Here is a 19280-nt window from a genome sequence, read left to right on the forward strand (position 1 = left end):
CCAGATTATTGTCCTTATTTTCAGAGTAAGAGCACTCAAACAACTTCTCAGTTTAAGAGAAAGTTGTCTGGTCCCAGTGTTAGAAATGAAGTAGCTGTTTAATTTTCTCATTGTTTTAATAAAAAATGATAAAAATAAGATTGTTTCTGGTTCCTTCATATAACACAAAGTCCCTGATTTTTATTCTGCTGTTTAAAGAAATTTTGTCTTATTGTAAGATTCCTGATTAATAATCGGTACAAATTGGGTACAATCGGTACAAATTCTTAAATTCTGCCCAATAAAGTAAACAAAATACTTATTTTAAGAATCTTAAGTAACTGAGATTTCATTGTTTGTAATTAACACAACTTACTTAAATTTTGGGCATTAAATTACCCTTTACAGATAGTTTTATGAATTCTAGCCAAGTAAAATTACAATACAAGAAAATCTGATTATAGTTAAGAATATTTGGTTTGTTTCTAGAAAGGCTGTTTTTGTAGTTTTCATCTAATCGTAACATCAATTTGGCTTCAGACCATAAAGAAGGAGAATGTATTGTATTTTACAGAAATAATAGAAAGAGAAAGTTTTACACATACAAACATCATCACTGTGTATTAATTAATCAACCAGAAACACTAATGTAGATGTAACCGCCTGCATTTCCAAAACAGATTTGATGCCAAAAGTTATCTGAACGTTGAGTGAAGTGTCAGTTTGTCCTACCGATAATCCGATGTGTAAAATAAAAAACGTACCCAGGTTTAAATAATCTGAGGGGCTGAAACACACTCAGTATTTTCCAGAACATTGTGGATTATTTCCTGATAACCGTTAATTACACATCTTTTCTATCTTAAAAATAAGTTGGATGATTTAATATTTAATATTCTATAACTCTGATTAACAACAAACAGTTGTGACTCTAAGATTGTTGGTTTTTTCTAGTAAAGTTCATCAAAACATTCATAGAACATAAAGCCGTCAATCGTTTTGCATAAATGCAGAATTCAAAATGAATTATTATTATTAAATATAGGTATAATCCAGATTGGTAATAATATACATTTCCTGTTATTATCTGATAATTTAACTAATTTCCAGGTGTTTGACTAAATTAAATTTACAGTTTTTTTCCAGGACGTTTGAACCGTTTTCCCTTTGTTTATGTGACTCGATTTCTTGTGTCGTAGGTGTTGTGCCAAACATTTATTTCCCACTTGGAATAAATAAATCTATAAATAAACATATCTTCTTGTTGCTGCAGAAAATAAACAATAACAAGTCTTTAAAGTCGGTTTAATAGTTCGTATACGTCACTCGGTCTGTTTGCCTCAAAATTAAATAGAGAAAATATCTTTTCTCTCTAAAAGCTCCGCAGTCTGAAAACTGACAAACCCACTGCGTGTGTCATTTAAACATTTCCCACTCTGGCACCGCTCAGAGGCAGCATTAAAAAGGACACAGTCACAGACGGCAGAGTGAGCTCCATCAGGAGTTGAATCTTTGGCACACAAGAGAACCATCTGTAACATCAAAATGGTTCCATTTTCATTTTTCTACGTCGCACCAACCCAACAGATTCTTTACACGTTTTATACACGTTGGTACAGAGAGGTCTTAGGGGAACACATCAGTGGGCAGCTGGAAGTCTTTGAAGGTGTAGAAGGAGATGTCTCCGTAGTCCACGACAGCGAAGACCACCGGGACGTCTCCGCTCTGGAAGGCCAGCAGCTTGATAGCTCGCAGGTCGGGAACAGGGCCGTCGAAACTGAGACGCAACAGGGAGGAAATGATGGTGTCGGTTTAGAGAGAGACCAACATACTGTCAAAGTATTACATTTAAGACCATTATAAACGCAATTTAAAGGACCAGTGTGTAGGATTTAGAGGCAGAGTCATACTGGCAAAAAAAACTAAATTATAAAAAAAAGTATATGAATGAAACTGTACTGGTTCCATGCTGGTTTCATTTTGTTGTCACGTGATCATTAGTCATTTATATATATATATATATATATATATAGTCTTGAACTTTTTACAATTCTTTAACAATCAGACCTAGTGGGGGTCCGGCCCCTCGGGTTGGGAACCCCTGAATTAGTCAATTAACAGATTAAAGTTTCCAGGTTGCTTTTCTTTTGGAAATGTTGGATTTGTTGGTCGGAAACAAAAGACTAAAGACGTCACATTGGGTTCAAGTGATGAGCAACAGTTTCTGTTCAGATAAAGATAAACTTTATTGATCCCACACCAGAGGAATCGCTCAAGATAACAAAAAAGTAAAAACTAAAAGTAACATAAAGGTTTCATTTATTCAGATATGTATGTCGGATCATTGCACAGACATTAGATTTCGTAGGATTCAGCAGTGGACACAAATATAAGCGTAAGTTTAAAGTCAATGATGTAAAAATGATTATATTTAAATAATCAAGAGATGTATGTATCACTGAAAGGAAGATGAGACAGAACACTGACCTCCAACCACTGTGTGATATTATATTTCAGCTGCAGTTTGTTTGAGCGCCTACCTGCACACACACATGCGGGCGTAAGGTTTCCCTGGGTTGCTCTTCTTGAAGTCAGCCACCGAATCAGGTTGGTAAACATTGAAACAAATCCTCCACTCGTCTGAGCTGTTGAACCTGAGCGGACAAAGCACAACGTCCTCCGCTGAATGACGGGTCGCTCCATCACAGTACAATGCATCGGCCTCGCTGTACGGGAGCGCGGCCCGGCAGCAGCAAACACCGGCGCCGCTGCACTCCTCTTTGTCTGTCAGTCTTTATGGGTTCGTAAATTAAAGATCATGAACTGTGATAGCAGAGAGACGAGTCAGGTTCACATAAAGTCCACACTCAGGGGACTCAGAGCTGATGTTTTTTCAGTTCACATAAAGGAGCTGCATGAATATGGATTATATTTGTTCACTGGTGAGCACCCAGATTTAATCTGCAGTGTACAACCTTTAAATACCACAAAGAATGAAATTTGATACCATTCTTATTAAGAAAATGTGAATGCTGAATATCCTGCTAACACCAACATAACGGCCTGTTTGGGAACCGGTATGACCCCATAAAAGTTAACTGACTGTGAGGCTTTGAGGCTTGTTTTAACCTATATTCAGTATGTTTTGTCACACTGGCGCCACTGAGGATGCAGAATCTTCTATTAGCAGCTCCTGTTTGCAGTAACACCCACTGACGAACAGACAGCAATCACTGGACACTGAACCTGATTATTGTGAGGCAAGTCCTGAATATTTCTGCTGTATATATTAACTAAGTGGAAGCAAATTGATGTTAAACAGTTACCGTTCAAGGTCATGGACTAATAAAATCCTGTCAGACTGTAGGATCTTTAGGTTACAGGTAAGGATCTTTACGGTTACAGGTATAAAAACAAGTGAATACCCTGGACGCTCCCTCCAGCAAATGTCTAGATTTAATCACACTGATTTTGTCCAACAGTTCCCCTGGAATAAAAAGCAAAATGTCACTGAATCCAGGTGAGTTAGATTACAACTAAAAGCTGAATGCATACACTCAACGATGTATTAATAAAATGATTCGCTTCAGTAGATTTACGTACAAAAGTCAATGCAAATTAACGACGATTAGACAATAATGTTTTTGCGGTGTGACGCAATATGGTTTCGCACAAGCGTTCTGCCGGCTCATCTGGATGCAGATTCTAATCTAGAAACTTTATTAAACTCTGAATTTACAGACTAGGGTCCATGTGATCCACCAGTGGGGTCGGTCGTGTTGGGTCATGTAAAGGCGTGGACTTCCTTTTCCCACAAGTGTGCCCGGTTCGGCCTTCACGCTTTTCCTGCGCCTCGCAGGAGCTCGTTGATTACTCGGCCCAGTTTCTGCACCGACGCCTTCAGAGGAAACAGACGGTTGAGGGTTGTCCGGATCTTCTTCCTGAACTTTCCTGTGGAACTAATTTTCAGATGTTGCGTTACCTCTCTGTCTTTGTTGACGTCCCACCGGCGCCGCCGCTTCCTCATTCCCCTCTTTCTGCTCCTTCGGGGACATTTCACCTTCCGCAGGGTTTATCTCTGCTCCAGGGGTGACGTCACAGACCCCCAAGTCAGACCCTCAGGAGCAGAGAGGGTACCGGAGGGGAACAAGGCAGCGGAGAGGGCGCTGCTGGAGCCCCAGGTGTCGGGGAACGGATGGAGCTAAGGTGCCAGCCAAGTGAGCGACCGGGAGGGGGTCGGTGATCCGATTGGCCCCCGACAGGTCCGTCATCCACCAGGTCCTGCCCACCGCCCTCCATCGGCTGAACCTGCAGCGGCGGTCCCTGAAAGTCCCCGGGAGACGACGTCAGTCCTCCTCCATCTGTCAGCCGGAGGAAACGTCAGTGTGACTGCAGAATTAGGGATATTTACAGATATCAACACTGATCACCAGCTCAATTAACACCAAAGTACAATTTACTTGTAAGTAGTTTAACTCTAAAAAACTGATCGAAGGCAACACTGTGATATTTAATACAAATTAAATATTTTTTTTACGCGATTCTTTGACTCTGAAAACTTGAGATTTTTCACTATTGGTGACGTTTATTAAACAACAGGGAGTATTTACAGCAATTAGTTTTTACCAGGCAGAGGTGAGTGAAGATCAGAGGACCAACGTGCTGGGATGGATAGATTATATCCATATAGATATAACAATTGGGACCTTGAAAAACATTGTTTTATCTTTCGTCAGAACAGGATTTCTGGTATTTATTCCCGATATCGGTGCATCCCTAAACATAATCAATAGTTTTTCTATTAATCAAAGTAATAATAGTCCTACTTTATTTCTTTATGGGGCAGTAGTTGCATAATAAAATCAGGGATTTGATGCATATAATTAACACATTACAATAAAACTGCATTACATATTAATTTTATGTATATGATGTATTTATGGCAGGAAAAAGGTTTTCATTGTTTTCTATCAGCTAAAAAGTTCTAAAATGTTGTAAATAACTGTGTCAATAGGCTATAAATAATCACTGGTCATTCCGATAATGCATTTACCCTGATGGGGTTACACAGCAGACGTCCCTGGTGCACTGTACAAGAAAGGAGGGGGGATCTGTTACCTGGATGTGCGTTCGGGCTGGCGCTGCGCTTCCTCTTCACCTGTCTCCCTGCTCTGTCTCTCTGTGACTGCGGGAGGTTCAGCTGCCTCGCGTTCGTTAGGACGACGGCTCCGAACTGTGAGACACAACAACCACATTCAGGAGTCCAGAGTCAACAAAACCACTGCCCGTTTTTCCCCAACAGCTCCACCGGATACTCCTCTGAATGCGGCGTTAGATTCTGTCACCTGGGATCGAAACCTGCTGCACCCGTAGCCGAGGCCTTTCAAATGTGCAAACACCTTTGTTTGATGGAGAAAGAAAAGCGTTGTTTAGAGCGTTCAGCAGTCCGGTCCTCCAGGTCAGAGTGTGGTGGGCTTTTATCTGGACCTGATACTGCTGCAGGCTGACGCTGCTGGAGGACAGAAACCTCTCATTAGCCGTCTGGATGGGACAGCGGCAGGTCCCGGGTAAAAACCTGCAGGTTGCCTTGGAAAACGCAGGAGCATCAGTGTGTCACACAGCGGAGGGTTTAAAATGTATTTAACTAACTGAATAACAGGACAGAAAGAGCTTTTTTTATCTTGCACTCACCACTCCAGCAGGTACATGAGCCTCCTTTCAGGGAGGAGGTGCTGCTTGCGTCAGCAGAAAAGCTCCCATCGTTGCCAGAACATTTTCCCTGCGCACGCAAGTTACCATGACAGCATCTGACTCACATCTTGATTACCACAAAGTTTATATATTTACAGTTTGTGTCACTTACACCTTGGTGTCTACAATCTGTATCACACATTAATGCGACAAGTGGACCACATCTGGAGGACACATCTGGAGGGTGGTGTCTGCACGGTGGCGGCCACATTTCTGGAGGTGTCTGCACGGTGGTTCGGACCTTTCAGGCTACATTATAGACCCCACCTCTAATTAGTGCTGGATCTGGGCTGGAGATGGGCTTTTAAATGGGATGATTATGGTGAGAGCAGAGGGATGTTTTTGCTTGCTATATAATGTCGATAACAGAACAAAGAAAAGCAGGTATAACTCCAATTATTCTATGTACATTACAGCTTCTAATACTACATTTTATTTTACCAAGTAACATGGAATTTTCTTATTAATGAATAAAACAGAAAACTTAACTGAGTTATGTTGTAGATTTCAGGTATTTTAAGCATTCACTGCAATTATTATTAACATTACTATATATATTTAACATTCAGCAGGGTAACAGGTCTTTATAAATCAGATTATCGTCGTTAGGAGGATAGAGTTTAAACATTCAGAAAAGACGATGGTTGAGGACATGATTGTTTACAGCAGAATGAATGGAGAGTAAAGCCTCAAAGACGAGCCGCTGACTCGATTCTCTGCGCACGCAAGCCCAAACCGGATGCGTCCTTACGGGTCGGGAAATGATCAACAGTCGAAATAACAGTTTGCTACTATTACATTTGGACCGAATTTACAAAAGGAGACACGTAGTAAGATTTGTTCTTCAGGCAGCGTTTCACACCTTATAAAGGTTCTTCCGATTTGCTGCCACCCGCAGTTTAAACACAGAGGACAGATCGGATGTTTGATCATCAGGATGTTCTGGATCAGATTTTTAATAGCAGGTGTAAGTCAGAGATAAATACCACAGCTGGAGACTGGAAGCTCCACATATACTGCTCACTGGGAACCCAAACGCCTTCACAAGTTTTTTTCCCTGCAGAGGAACTACAAACAGCATCACCAGTACTGATCTCAGATCAACATAAACGGACACATATTCTCCTCATATAAGACACACTCACAACACACTGACACCACACTTTTGACCCACACACACACACACACACACACCACACTGTGACACAACACACACACCCACACACACTCTCCTCACACCTCTCTCACACACACTTCTCCTCACCACAACATTCCTCACAACACCACACTTGAGACACACACTCATTCTCACACACCCACACTGACACACACACACACACACACTCCTCACACAATGACATACCACGCTGACCACTGGACACATCCTACACACACACCACTCCTCACACACATCTCCACACACACACTGGACACACACACACTGACACACACACTGAACACACTCCTTACAACTCTCCTCACACACACTCTCCTACACACACTTCCTCACACACACACTACACACACACACTCCTCACACACACTCCTCAACACACACAACATTCTTGTTCTTTAGCTACACGTTGGTTTGAAAACAGCTGCCTGCTGAACCGGAACTGTGACAGAAACACGAAAGAGCTTTAAAGATTCCACTTTACTTTCAAGCTACTGTCAACTTTTGTAACTGGATTATATATACCCCTTGTTAAAAAACATACCATCACTGTTTATTTACCTTTATCTTAATATTAGAGTGCAGGCTGCTTTAAAATCTCCTTTTACTTTATTTTTATACTGTATTGACCTTTATTTAACCGATAAGTCAACTGAGAAACCAAATTTCTACATTTAACATGACGACCTGGCCGAAGACGGGAGGAAAGTGATACGAGACATTAAACATAGAACACAAAAACAATATTAAAGTTTAAAATTATGACAATAAAGACAGAAACAACAGAGATCTACGGACTGTTTTTAGAGAAGTTAATCTGATATTGGAGGAGGTGGGAAGGTGAGAATGCATTCAAGGACATTCAGACACAACCCAGTCTTGGTTGAGAAACATCCTTGAGTGGCATCCAGTAAGTTTTTAGTGATGGTTACGAGGCAGAACTGATCCAATACATCAGTAATTATTCCCTGAGGACAGACAGCATCGGATGGAATGCTTCGTACTAACTCCACAGCTTTCCACTCTCTCCTCTGAGACGAGGCTCCAGTGCCTCAGTTCAGACTCTGCTGAGTCGCCGTCTTCTGCTCGTCCGAGTCGTCGGGGAAGCAATCCTTCGTCACCTATTACTTGGGATCTTGTGGCTCCGGGATCGGTTGCCGCGAACAGCTCAGACGGACTGGGGATTTAACACAGAAGGAAGACGGGACGATTCATTTCAGACAGTCGATGCTTTTCATCACCAGATAAAGAACTGAAACTGGAAAAAAAACTGAGAAAATTTGTTTTAAATTGACCTTTTTAGAGCAGTGGTTACCAAATCTTTTCTTAAGGGACAGTTTTATGGATATTTCATTTATATTCAATGTATACAATAACAGCTTGATAAACTGAACAATGAACCCAGATTATTTTATTATTCCTGTTATAGGATGAAACACAGCGCATATGACAGGTTTATTTCCCAGGTCATTATGATTATAAGTGTTGATCACTGACCACAGGGACCCTCGCACAGACAGGTTTTATTCCTTTAAAGATCAGGATCGGCTGCATACATTCACTAAATAACACCAACACAATGAATATTAAATTTATAATATTTCATTCATTTTAAATTTCCAAACCTTGTTCATTTTTCTATTGGATGATAAAGTTATTTTCATATACTTGCTTAATGTTTTAAAATATACTAAAGTAGATTCAATTATAAGTGTATCTCATGCTTATAACACATTGATTTTAGAAGTGCTATATCTAGAAATTAAGGCACAAAAAGTCCATTAAATGTTGTGTTTTTAAATAAAACAAACATAAATCCTACAGGATAACAGTGCTGTTGGAGGTTTATACTTATAGGACTAAATCAAGTACAATTCATTTTTGAACTTACTTAATTCAAAATAATGAGAAACTTCACAATATTTTGACTTAAACAGAGTACTTTTTTAGGTGGAACTGGGCTTCCATACTATTATTGATTTATGGTCCATTTAACACACAGGAGCAGGATAAAGTAGAATATCATTTTTCACAATAAGTATTGATAACCATTTGCTGAAATATCATAATTATTGATTACCAGCTGAATATCAATAATTATTGATTACCAGCTGAATATCTGGACTGATGTTCACTTTACTAACCGACATAAATGAGCTGTTTAATAAAAGCTCCGACATCAGGAAATGCTGGACAAACAGCCACAGAGCGACTCAATGTGAAACTGATCGATCCCTATCGATAAGTGTACTGATAAGTGCCAATAAAGAGAATAAAGCACCTTAATATTTCACTGAACAACTTCTCTGCGCTGTCTGTCTTCTTCTGCTCCGCCATGTTGCCCCGGCGCTCCCCGCTGCAGGTCTCCTCTGGGTCCTAACGCCCGTTCAGTCATAGGATGCAGTTACAGATGTGGCCGCCAGGGGGAGCTGAAGCACAAACAGCTGGTTGGATTTTTGTCCTATAAGGTTGTTTTTTTTTCCACTTTAAACTTTATTAAACTTCTTCAAATAACAAACATCATCAACGGGTGTTAAATATAACAATGAATCCGAGCAGCAGATATTAACAGGACATAGAAAATAAGTTAAAAAGCAAAAACAGAAATCAAAACAAACCTCCCAAAAAATCTAAAATGTGGGTTAAATTTAATTAATTTAAAGTGGGGTTTAATCAGAGTATAACACAAGTAGTTCAGAGAGTCTAAAGGGGCTTTTTTCCAGTTGTCTTAAGGATTAAAAATTCTTTGTTTTGCATAAAAAAAGTTAACATTAAGAAACTGCATTCGTACCTTTTTCTGGACTATTAAATGATGTTTATGACTTTAATGTCCAAAAATGTCCTCTTTTTATTTGACTTTTAATTCTTGTTTGCTTTTATTTCTGAATAAATTGAATCACTTCTCAAAACATCTTTTCCAAAAAGCCTTTTATTTATGCCGTTTTAGTTTTCATGTTAGTTATAATACACATTTTATTTAAGCCCCTGTAACATTTTTAATATTTCACACATAGCAAAAGAAGAATTAGCATCATTTGAGTCTTTTGAAGACCAAAAATACTGTCTCTCACTCTATTTTCTGTATTTTTGATTATGACCCAGAATGTCAATCAAGTGAATAAATACAGTTTTGGTAAACCAGTCCTGTCCTCATGCAAAGTCCTCTATTTAAAAAAAAAGCCAAATCTTCCATTTGAGACTGACAACCACACGTGTTGAATAGTTAAACATGTTTGTTATTGATACAGTGCTGAAATAAAGATGAAGAAGTTTAAGGAATGGACTGACAGGAACAGTAACTGTAACGAGCAACTCTTTCCTACATTCCTCCCCTTGGGTGTTTGCTGTCCTCAACCTTTTGCTGGGAAGAGTTGCCTTGTTCAATAAACCTGGACTTTGTGATATGATCCAATCTAGTCCAAACAGCCACATGCTGTTTGTCTGAATATTACATAAGGATGAAGGATGCTGTATGTTAATAGGGAGGAGTTTGGGGGAATCACATTATAAAAAACCTCCAGTTCGGACTGTCTGTAGCAGGACCTTCGCAGTGGTACAGTATGTATACAGCTTCATTGAACTACCTTTAAATAACCTTTCCTACATGTAAAACTATTGTTGGATGAGTCATGAAATTAACAATAATAAATCTTCTGCAGGTTTGCTGAGACAAAATGAAACTTTCAGCCGTCCTTTTTCTCAGTGCCGTCTCCACGGTGCTGGCAGGTAATTATACATTAAACCTCTCCTTTGTCTTTATGTGCATGTATGAAAGTATTGTTTTGTTGTTAATTTAAGGTCATTTATCTGCAACTTTACAGTTTAAATAATGTATTGATTAATCAATAAGTCGATGAACAGAAACTTCATCTTCATCTGCAGTTATTTTTATAGGTGATTCATTGTTTAGGTCATCGTAAAACCTTTATTTGGGACAGGCCTTTAATTCCTCTTGCACCAAAACAAAAATGAACTGAACGACTGAACCGTAGAGAATCTAACCGATCTAACGATGTGCATCGTGCCTACAAGTTTAAACATTTCTATTTGTGTAGTTGATCCAAGATGTTTAAAAATCACTCAAGAGAGCGACCTGGTGGGTTTCTATATTATATTTCTATAATTTATTTTTATATGTGTTTTATTGTTTAAGTTGTTTTTCCAGCAAAAAACGGCAAATTACAGTAAAACTTAATTCAACAGCCCTACTTTCATTTGCTTAAATCACTGGACTTAACCTGCTTTTACTTCTAGATTTTTATGCTAGTTTTAAGAATTCTGGCTGAGAAACATTGTCTTACCGCATTGGCAGACTGTTTTTGTTCAATAAAAGAACATTTGATTATGTCTAAGAATATTTGTCTTGTTTCTAAAAGGGCTGTTTTTGCAGTGTAGATCCCTGTATATGACTTTTAGTCATTTAAATGTGTAAAATACAACATGAACACAGATTAAACATCTTTACAGTAACTATAAGAGTAAAAGGGTAATAATTGTAGGTTATTATGTAGATGCATTAAATTTAGGGCAGCAGATTGACAGGTTTACTTTTAATGTGTGCACATTTAACTAACCACAATCTAATTATAATATGTAAATGTATATATAATGGGAAATTACATGATTGGGTTGGAAACAAAATAGGTGGAAAATGTGTGCTCATCTCTCTCTACTGCAATCATCTATGACCCCATCAGGCTATTCTTAAAACAGATGTTTTTGTAACTAACTGTACATTTTCTTGCCTCTCAGGGAAGACCCTGGTGTTCCCCACTGAGACCAGTACCAGTTATGTTGAGATGACCCCTCTGAAACCGCTCAGTCTGAGTGCCTTCACTCTGTGCATGCGTGTGGCCACAGAGCTCAGCGGTGAACGTGAGATCATCCTCTTTGCGTACCGGACTCAAAGCTTTGATGAGCTCAATGTGTGGCGCGAGCTGGACGGCAGGTAGACACTTGATCTCATCATTTCTAAAATAACACTTTTTATCTTATAATTATGACTATTTGTCTAATGATGAAGAATTTTGACTTGATCATATTCTTTTGAATTTTGTTGTAATTTTCATGACATAAATATCCTATTGGCAGAAATTTAATATAATATTCATAGATATACAATAATAATAATAAACAAGAAATAATAGCACTAGGCCTGCTGCTGAATACTTCTGCTATTACAAGTGCAAATATTATTACTAACAATACTGCTGCTGCTATTACTACGACAAACGAGTCCAATGTTCCAACTAAATGTATTTTTATTTTGCATTGTTAAACCCTCTGAAACTCTGTTTTGCAAGATGCATACTAATTAATTTTATATATGTGTGTTTAGGTTGTCCTTCTACTTGAGTGGAGATGGCGTTTTATTCAAAACTCCTGAGCTCGGTGCCATGGAGACCCACCTGTGTTTCACCTGGGACTCCAGTTCAGGTGCGGCTGCCGTCTTCGTGGACGGGAGGAAAAGCATGACCAAAATTTACGGGAAGGGTCACACTATCCGCTCCGGAGGCAAAGTTATCCTTGGACAGGATCCAGACGCTTACTTTGGTGACTTTGAGGCCAAACAGAGTTTTGTTGGGGAGATCGGTGATGTCAATATGTGGGACACTGTCCTCTCAGACAGCACGATCCGAGACATGTTCAATGGGAAGAAAGTAGAGAGAGGAAACGTTTTTGACTGGGAAAGCACACAGCTTAGAATTAATGGGGAAGTGGAAGTTGTTAACCGTGAGCTGTAGCTGTACACGACATGCTGGAGTAATGTCAGTAATGTCAAACAAGGCAATATAAAGCTCTGCAGCCAATGGAAATAGCCACATTACATGTATGTATGTATACATTATGTGAAGTAGATGATTTGTTGATTAAAATGCATCTGTGCACCAATATCTAATAAAACCTATGGTGACCATGTCTGTTGTGATGGGATGTATTACATAATAAAGTCTAACTGAGAATTAACTGATTTGTGCTCATTCAATAGAAATTGTGTTTGGGAATATGCACCAGGGTGCACCAAGTGTTTTTCTAAGTGGGGGCCCCGCAGATAACGGGAAATGCTAAATAACAAAAATAAAACTACTAATCCCCTGACTGTTGCTTTTATTATGTGTACTATTTTAAAATATAATTTATAATAATTTGTAAATTGGATAGCTCAGATTGAGGGATCTCAGTGGTTCTTAACAGTATTATAATAACTGTATATAACGGCTATGACGTCTAACTGTTACAAACTGTTATAAACTAAAATCTAGCTAGCTGGTCTAACTAACAAAAATGGATGATTTTGGATGTTACTGAATAATGTAATGATTAAAACATTTACATGCATACATATAAAAATGTAATAATTACTGTATTAATAAGTTTTTTTTAATGTATTTGGGAGTTGTTTTTGTTTGTTTCTGGGTTGTTGTTCCTTCCCCCCCCTTTTTCTCTTTTTGGGGCCTTGGCATGGAAACGATTGGGAACCCATACACTACATAACAATAACTGACATACTTTATCCTGAAGAACCGTCAAAATCTAGTTTTAAGACATATTATTACATCAGCTTTGTGTTTGCATCCACATGGACTGAAGGCTGTACACACAGATCAGACAATTGACTCAGTGCAAACATCTCTAAAAGTAGCCTAATATTAGAGTAATTATCCTTAAAGCATTAAGTTTATAAATTATAAATAAATAAAGTTATTTTTTGCACAACAATTACAGTGAAGCATTCAATGGTATACTTACTTCGCTCCAACAATACTCTAAAACTCTAAAATATAGAGTATATTCTGGTATGTTGTTTTGGTGTCCTCTGGTGGACTTAAAGAGACTTTCTCCAACAGGAGCTGCATTCAGTCACAACTTACAACTTCTTTGTTGTGCAAGTGACATGTGATATTTTATGTGATATTTAAAGCTGAAAATGGTGAAAAATACATTAACTATGACCGTGTGTGTGCAAGTTCCGGGTCATTTGGTCGATATTATTGAATCCACAAGATTAAGGTATACGAAAAAGTAGCATGGTTTAATTCACAGGTTACAGGCACGGACGGGGTTCGAACCCGCGATCTTCGGTTTACGAGACCGACGCCTTACCACTTGGCCACCGCGCCTGGCAATGTAAATGGGGCAGACTCTGGTCATTTACCCCTGGTATGACGCGTGATTAGTGTTTCGGCAATTACCTGCTGCGACTCAGGAAAGATTAAAATCCAGACTCCGTTTAGAATATATATAATTTTGACCGTCTGGCAGCACGTAATGTTTACCAAGATCAGATGAGATGTGAACACATTGTAATCAAACTACACACTGACAGAACTATTGTATACAGCCGAATCTCACCGATGATATCCTTTGTGTTAATAAAATGTTGTAGATTATGTTTTATTAATTATACTTTACGTGTGGTGGTGAATTCATAAAAGGCGGCAAATTTTGAATGAAGTCTGGCGTACATCGTCACCTTCCAGTAGAAACGGGAATCTCGATCGGGACACAACCCGGAAGCAGCTAAAGTGGTTCACGGCAGATTCCCAGAAACATGGTAGCTGCAGATACGATGATGTGAAAGTCGCATGTTGTCTGGTGTGAACAAAGTGTGTCCAGAAGCAGCTCATGCTGTAAGTAAAACGACTTCTTTGAAAAAAAATCTGTGCTAGATTGGTGTGTTAGCTCGAGCGTTAGCCTGCTAGCCGAGGATATTTGAATATAACGTTGTTCAGCAGCAAGATTATTACATTATTACATTATTACATTATTACATTATTAGTCTGCGTATTAACCTCCTTTTGTTGCGTTTACGTTGCTGTTATAATTGTGTGTTTGTTGTACAGTTATTCCAAAAAGCTGAAAGTCACGCAGACGAGATTGTATTTAAAACTATGCAGAATTAACCCTCACCGTGCTGATAGATACTTTACGTGTCAGGAAAAGCACGAATTAACACTTATTACACGTAATTGTGAGCTGTTCTTTAATTCGGCTCATAAAATAATGCAAGGATGTTTAAATTTAAACTTTCTAGAGGGCCTTGTCTTTGGGATTGAAGCTGAATGTGCATCTAGAAATAACCTTCAGAATGACCAAATTAGGGCTGTATATCACGATACAGGGGTTATATGATGAATATATTGTGATATATTGTGATACTGTGAGCTAGGGGATATATTGCGGTTTTATTAAATCTATTATTATTAAGAACACACCGATATATGCATAAAATCTGAGTTTAAAAAAGTTTCTGTAACATCCAATATCACAGCCCTCAGTTTAACCTTCAAAATACAAATTTTGGTAGTGTTTTTGAGCATCAATACAATATTACAAAATAAAATATTGTGATATTTTATTTCTTATTGTTTTACAAAGATTTTGTTGTTTAAATTAATGATTCAGATTAATTGTTTTTATAGCTTTTTTTTTTATTGCATTTTACTTCAATTTTAATATTTTACATGTGATTTTTGTTAAGGCTGCTCAGTTAATCAAAGTTAATATCCAAATTTCAGTTTTTTTAATAAATGTAAAATGTGTCAAACAGCATTATAATTGGTATTTTAGATTCCCTGGCTTACAAATGTTGTTCTCCAGATTTAAGAAAACATTTTTGTTCTGTTTGTTTGTTACAACCCCAACAAAATGTCACATCATCACAATTTGAACTGTTTTAAATTGCATTTAATGCAGCATTTAAATTGTGAATTATTATGAAACATTGTCATCGCATTATAATGTTTTTACCATATCGTGCAGCCCTGAGTTTGGTATAGATTTGGTTTATCTTTGTATACATAATAGATTTCAACCATATCTCCCAGCCTACTGATAAAAAGCAGATAAACGAAGCATTAAAGCAACAGGATATAAAATCAGCCCCGTATGATTCTGTCAGTGTTCCTACAGGCTCCAGGATTACTGGGCCGGGTTGAAATCTTGTGTTCTTGTCGCAGTCTTTGACAGATCTGATCTGCTGCAGCTGAGCCTCCCCGTCTGCTTCGCCATGCCGCTGGTGGTGGACGCCGTGTGGGCGCTGTGGAGCATCGGAGCTGGCGTCTACGACTACTTCCACACCAGCGCCATGGAGGAGAGGATCGACACGCTGGAGAACGTCCTCTCCATCCACCAGTTTGTGATCGCGGGCCTGTCGGCAGGCCTCATCCTGCTCATGACCTACATACTATGGAGAAAACACTGAGAGCCCCCTGTTGACCGAGGCCAGGCACCCGCTAGATGTTGTGTCGTCGCAGGATGTCTCATGTTTCCCAGGGTAGTTTCATACTGATGGCCAGAGAGACGGTTTGGATTATGTGGCTGCTCCAAAGCGTGTTTAGTAACGGGCGTCCCAGATGAAGTCAGGAGCACTGATGGGCAGAGAAACGAAGCTCCATAAGGACTCCATCAACATGCGGTCTCTGAAAACTCATCCGGCACCCTTTCGGGCTGTGGGTCTGTCTATCGGTGTGTCTGTTTGTCTGTAATACTAAAATCATAACAGCTTCTGAAGGCATCTTTTGCACTTTTTTTTGCCAAGCTTGAAGGACGTCAGTGTCTTTTCATTTCAAACATCTTCCCAGTGTGTGACGAGAGGGTGAAGACTTTCTCTGAGCGCTTCAGGATTAAAACTTTGGATTCTGTTACATTAGGATGTTGTTTTTTAACCTGTTATCACAAGATCACAACATAATTACCTCGAGATCAACTGTTTTCTCATGTTTACAACTGAATCATGTGATTGTAGGGCTCCATTAACCTCAGATACTGATGTAATTATCTCTCTCTTAAGATAACATATGAAGGTCATCATGTAACGTTCTCCTCTGTTCTCTTCCGAGATTCCTCTTTCCAGTCCTTTAGTACTCGAGTCCGGTCTCCAGATGGTTTTCCATCGACTCGGACTTGTCCATTTGGTCTTGCTGAATATTCTAGATGGTTTCTGATGTAACTTCCTCCGTTGATGAAGCGCGCTTGTTCAGAAAATGGGTATTGATTCAAAATCCATCAACAACTGGCATTACAGTACGTTCTATCTCTGGACTCTGCCTTGACTTGGACTCTGACCTCTTGGGACTCGATCCTGACTTGGACTTTGACTACAGCGCTTCGTCTTTCTCTACAAGCTGAGAGGAACTTGCTGAAACCCACTTTGGATAGTTTGTAGGAAACGACTGCGTATTGAGATTTGTGTCTAAAAAGAAAAACGGCCTCATAATGAACTCAGATTGATCTCAGGAGGTTAAAAACAAAACATCATAATAATTAAGTTGTGATCTTGAGACGGCAGGCTTAGAAAACGATGGCGGATGTTTACATAATTTGTCACTTTGGGGGAGGGACCATTTCCCACCAACAACTTTATCCACTACTGGACTTTTTGAGGTGAAACTGTGTCATCTTTAATAGGTTTTAATAGGTTTTAATGCCTCGTGTCAGACATCCCTCTGGTCGCTTTAATGGCTGGATGTGAGCTTGTTGCACTTTTGGCTGCTGGTCTGTAAGTTTTCCTGGTTTGTGAGTGACGTACCTGGAAAAAGAAACACTGTTAGGAAGTTCAAACACTGGGATATGGATTCATCCTTTATGTGATTTATTCTTTATGTTTCACGTGTGTGTTTTTAATTTGTCCGTTAACATTTTTACAGACACAGTTTCCAATTTGTCATCCAAATATTTTGTTACTAAATGTCAGAAAAATGGTCCAACATTTAAATCAAGTTGTCACTTTCACTACTGTACCTGCTTACTTTCATTCACGTGTACTTGCTCTGACTACCATGGCTACTATTAAAGGGAATATGTTTGAATAATAAATCAGAATTTAAGTCCAAGCTGTTCTTTGTCCCATTTGTTTGTGTTTTAATTTTAACCTATTTGTTCCCCGTCACACTTTAACAGAAAACCCACAAAGGAAAGAACATTCTGCCCTAGTTTTTAGTATTTTACTGGTAAATAAGTCAGTTTTATATATATTTAATGTGATGTTGCAGCCAAAAATCTGTGTAAAAGCAAGAGGGAAAATATTCTTGATAGATGTAAAAAAAAATATGTAAAAATACAGCAACAATTTTACTGTTCTGTGATTAAAGGAGTAAAAAAACAGTAAATAACAGTTTGAGGAAACTAAGTTTATTAACTCAAACTATTTTAGTATGAAACATTTGATTTGAGTACAAGTAACTCAAATATTAGTAACTTGGGTAAATTAATAACTTTTACAAATTCCATTCAGTAAATTGAACTTAGAACTAATATCAGAGTCAAATGGAGCATTTCTCCAAACTTATTTAAATGTACCTAAATAAAAAGATGAAGTTGAATTTACTCAGTTATTACAGTATGAAAATGTTAGCCAATTAATTTTCTGTGGATCAACTAATTATTACTGTAATTAAGTTGTTAACTATAGCCTACTTTATTCAATTCAATTCAATTAAATTTTATTTGTATAGCACCAATTCATAACTCAGGACACTTTTCAAATAGAAATGTGACTTCAACATCAAATGTTTGCACTTTTGGGGGATTATTAAGAATTGTTTGGATCTATAATGATTTATAAACTAATAATATTTATTTTTAATGATAAAATCCTAAACTTTATGTCCCAGTCAAGCTTACATTTCTCTGATGATATAAAGTCAACTTAAAGAAAATTAGTTAATGAAACAAATTGGAATTATATCAGTAATATTTAAAATATGGCACTAATTTAATTAACTAAAACAACAAAGTTATTACTTCAACAGTTAATTTTTTAGTTAGATTAAATTAATTTTGAATCCATATTTTTGGAGGATTAAGTTATGTTATTAATTTATTAAGATGTGCTGTTTTACAGAGTAACATTGCTGTTAAAGACTGTACAAAAGACCAACTCTGCTACACTATTAGTATGTTTACCCTATTATTTCATGTCAAATGGCTGCTGTGAAAAAGGAACTGAGCGGAGACACGCTGCCTGTGATTTCCTTTGCTTTGGACTCTGACTCAGTGATTGTTGCAGCTGAGTAACAGTGGACATATTTCACCAGTGTGTGGTAGGTTCAAGTGCTGTGTGTGCTCAGGAGCTATTTTAGTCTCCATTATGTCGGGGTCAGTGGTTTAGTCGTGTGCTGGCAGTACTGTGCTAATCTGGGACCACATCAGGACACATTATTCAGATCATATCGTCTCTTTTAACCACACAAGTAGTCGTTATATTTGTAATAGTTTGAATGTTTTTTTATGGATTTATATTTGAGCAATAATCTTCATATAAATCAAACATTTCTATGGTGGCGTGCTGATTAAATGGTAATGAATCAATGTCAGAGCTCCTCATTGTTTATTCAAAATAAGGTGTTATTTAGTAATATTATATAGTAATATT

At 38.1% G+C, this 19280-nt stretch overlaps 2 protein-coding genes, 1 long non-coding RNA gene and 1 other non-coding gene across 4 annotated transcripts in view; 1 reads left to right on the forward strand and 3 right to left on the reverse strand.

The window, feature by feature from the left end:
- tsen54 (TSEN54 tRNA splicing endonuclease subunit) overlaps positions 1 to 9241 on the reverse strand; it is an 18678-nt gene extending 9437 nt beyond the window's left edge. The window contains 6 exon segments of the mRNA XM_035654286.1: positions 830 to 840; positions 7928 to 7957; positions 7960 to 8022; positions 8025 to 8057; positions 8060 to 8081; positions 9186 to 9241. Of these exon segments, the coding sequence (XP_035510179.1) occupies positions 830 to 840; positions 7928 to 7957; positions 7960 to 8022; positions 8025 to 8057; positions 8060 to 8081; positions 9186 to 9241 (215 nt within the window).
- LOC118323597 lies at positions 1270 to 2638 on the reverse strand. The gene is made up of 2 exons (XR_004796500.1): positions 2520 to 2638; positions 1270 to 1756 (listed from the first exon to the last, which is right to left on the reverse strand). It is a non-coding gene; the product is annotated as an uncharacterized LOC118323597 (long non-coding RNA).
- A 1337-nt stretch (positions 9242 to 10578) lies between the features above and the next one.
- On the forward strand, positions 10579 to 12803 carry LOC118323419 (pentraxin fusion protein-like). The gene is made up of 3 exons (XM_035655382.1): positions 10579 to 10630; positions 11657 to 11852; positions 12243 to 12803. The coding sequence occupies exons 1-3, from the start codon at positions 10579 to 10581 to the stop codon at positions 12646 to 12648; spliced, it is 654 nt and encodes a 217-aa protein (XP_035511275.1). The 3' UTR covers positions 12649 to 12803.
- Positions 12804 to 13953: 1150 nt separating this feature from the next.
- Positions 13954 to 14025, reverse strand: trnat-cgu. Its single transcript has one exon. It is a non-coding gene; the product is annotated as a tRNA-Thr (tRNA).
- Positions 14026 to 19280: the final 5255 nt, after the last annotated feature.

The sequence above is a fragment of the Morone saxatilis genome, unplaced genomic scaffold (genome assembly GCF_004916995.1).
Source record: "Morone saxatilis isolate NCDOM2014 unplaced genomic scaffold, NCSU_SB_2.0 Contig14, whole genome shotgun sequence".
In the NCBI taxonomy this organism is placed as follows: Eukaryota; Metazoa; Chordata; class Actinopteri; family Moronidae; genus Morone; species Morone saxatilis.

Excerpts from the sequence above, each read along its gene's own strand:
- LOC118323419 (XM_035655382.1), top strand. The coding sequence starts at position 10,579 with ATGAAACTTTCAGCCGTCCTTTTTCTCAGTGCCGTCTCCACGGTGCTG. Across the intron at positions 10,631-11,656 it reads CGTCTCCACGGTGCTGGCAG|GGAAGACCCTGGTGTTCCCC; the intron begins GTAATTATACAT and ends CTTGCCTCTCAG. Across the intron at positions 11,853-12,242 it reads TGGCGCGAGCTGGACGGCAG|GTTGTCCTTCTACTTGAGTG; the intron begins GTAGACACTTGA and ends ATGTGTGTTTAG.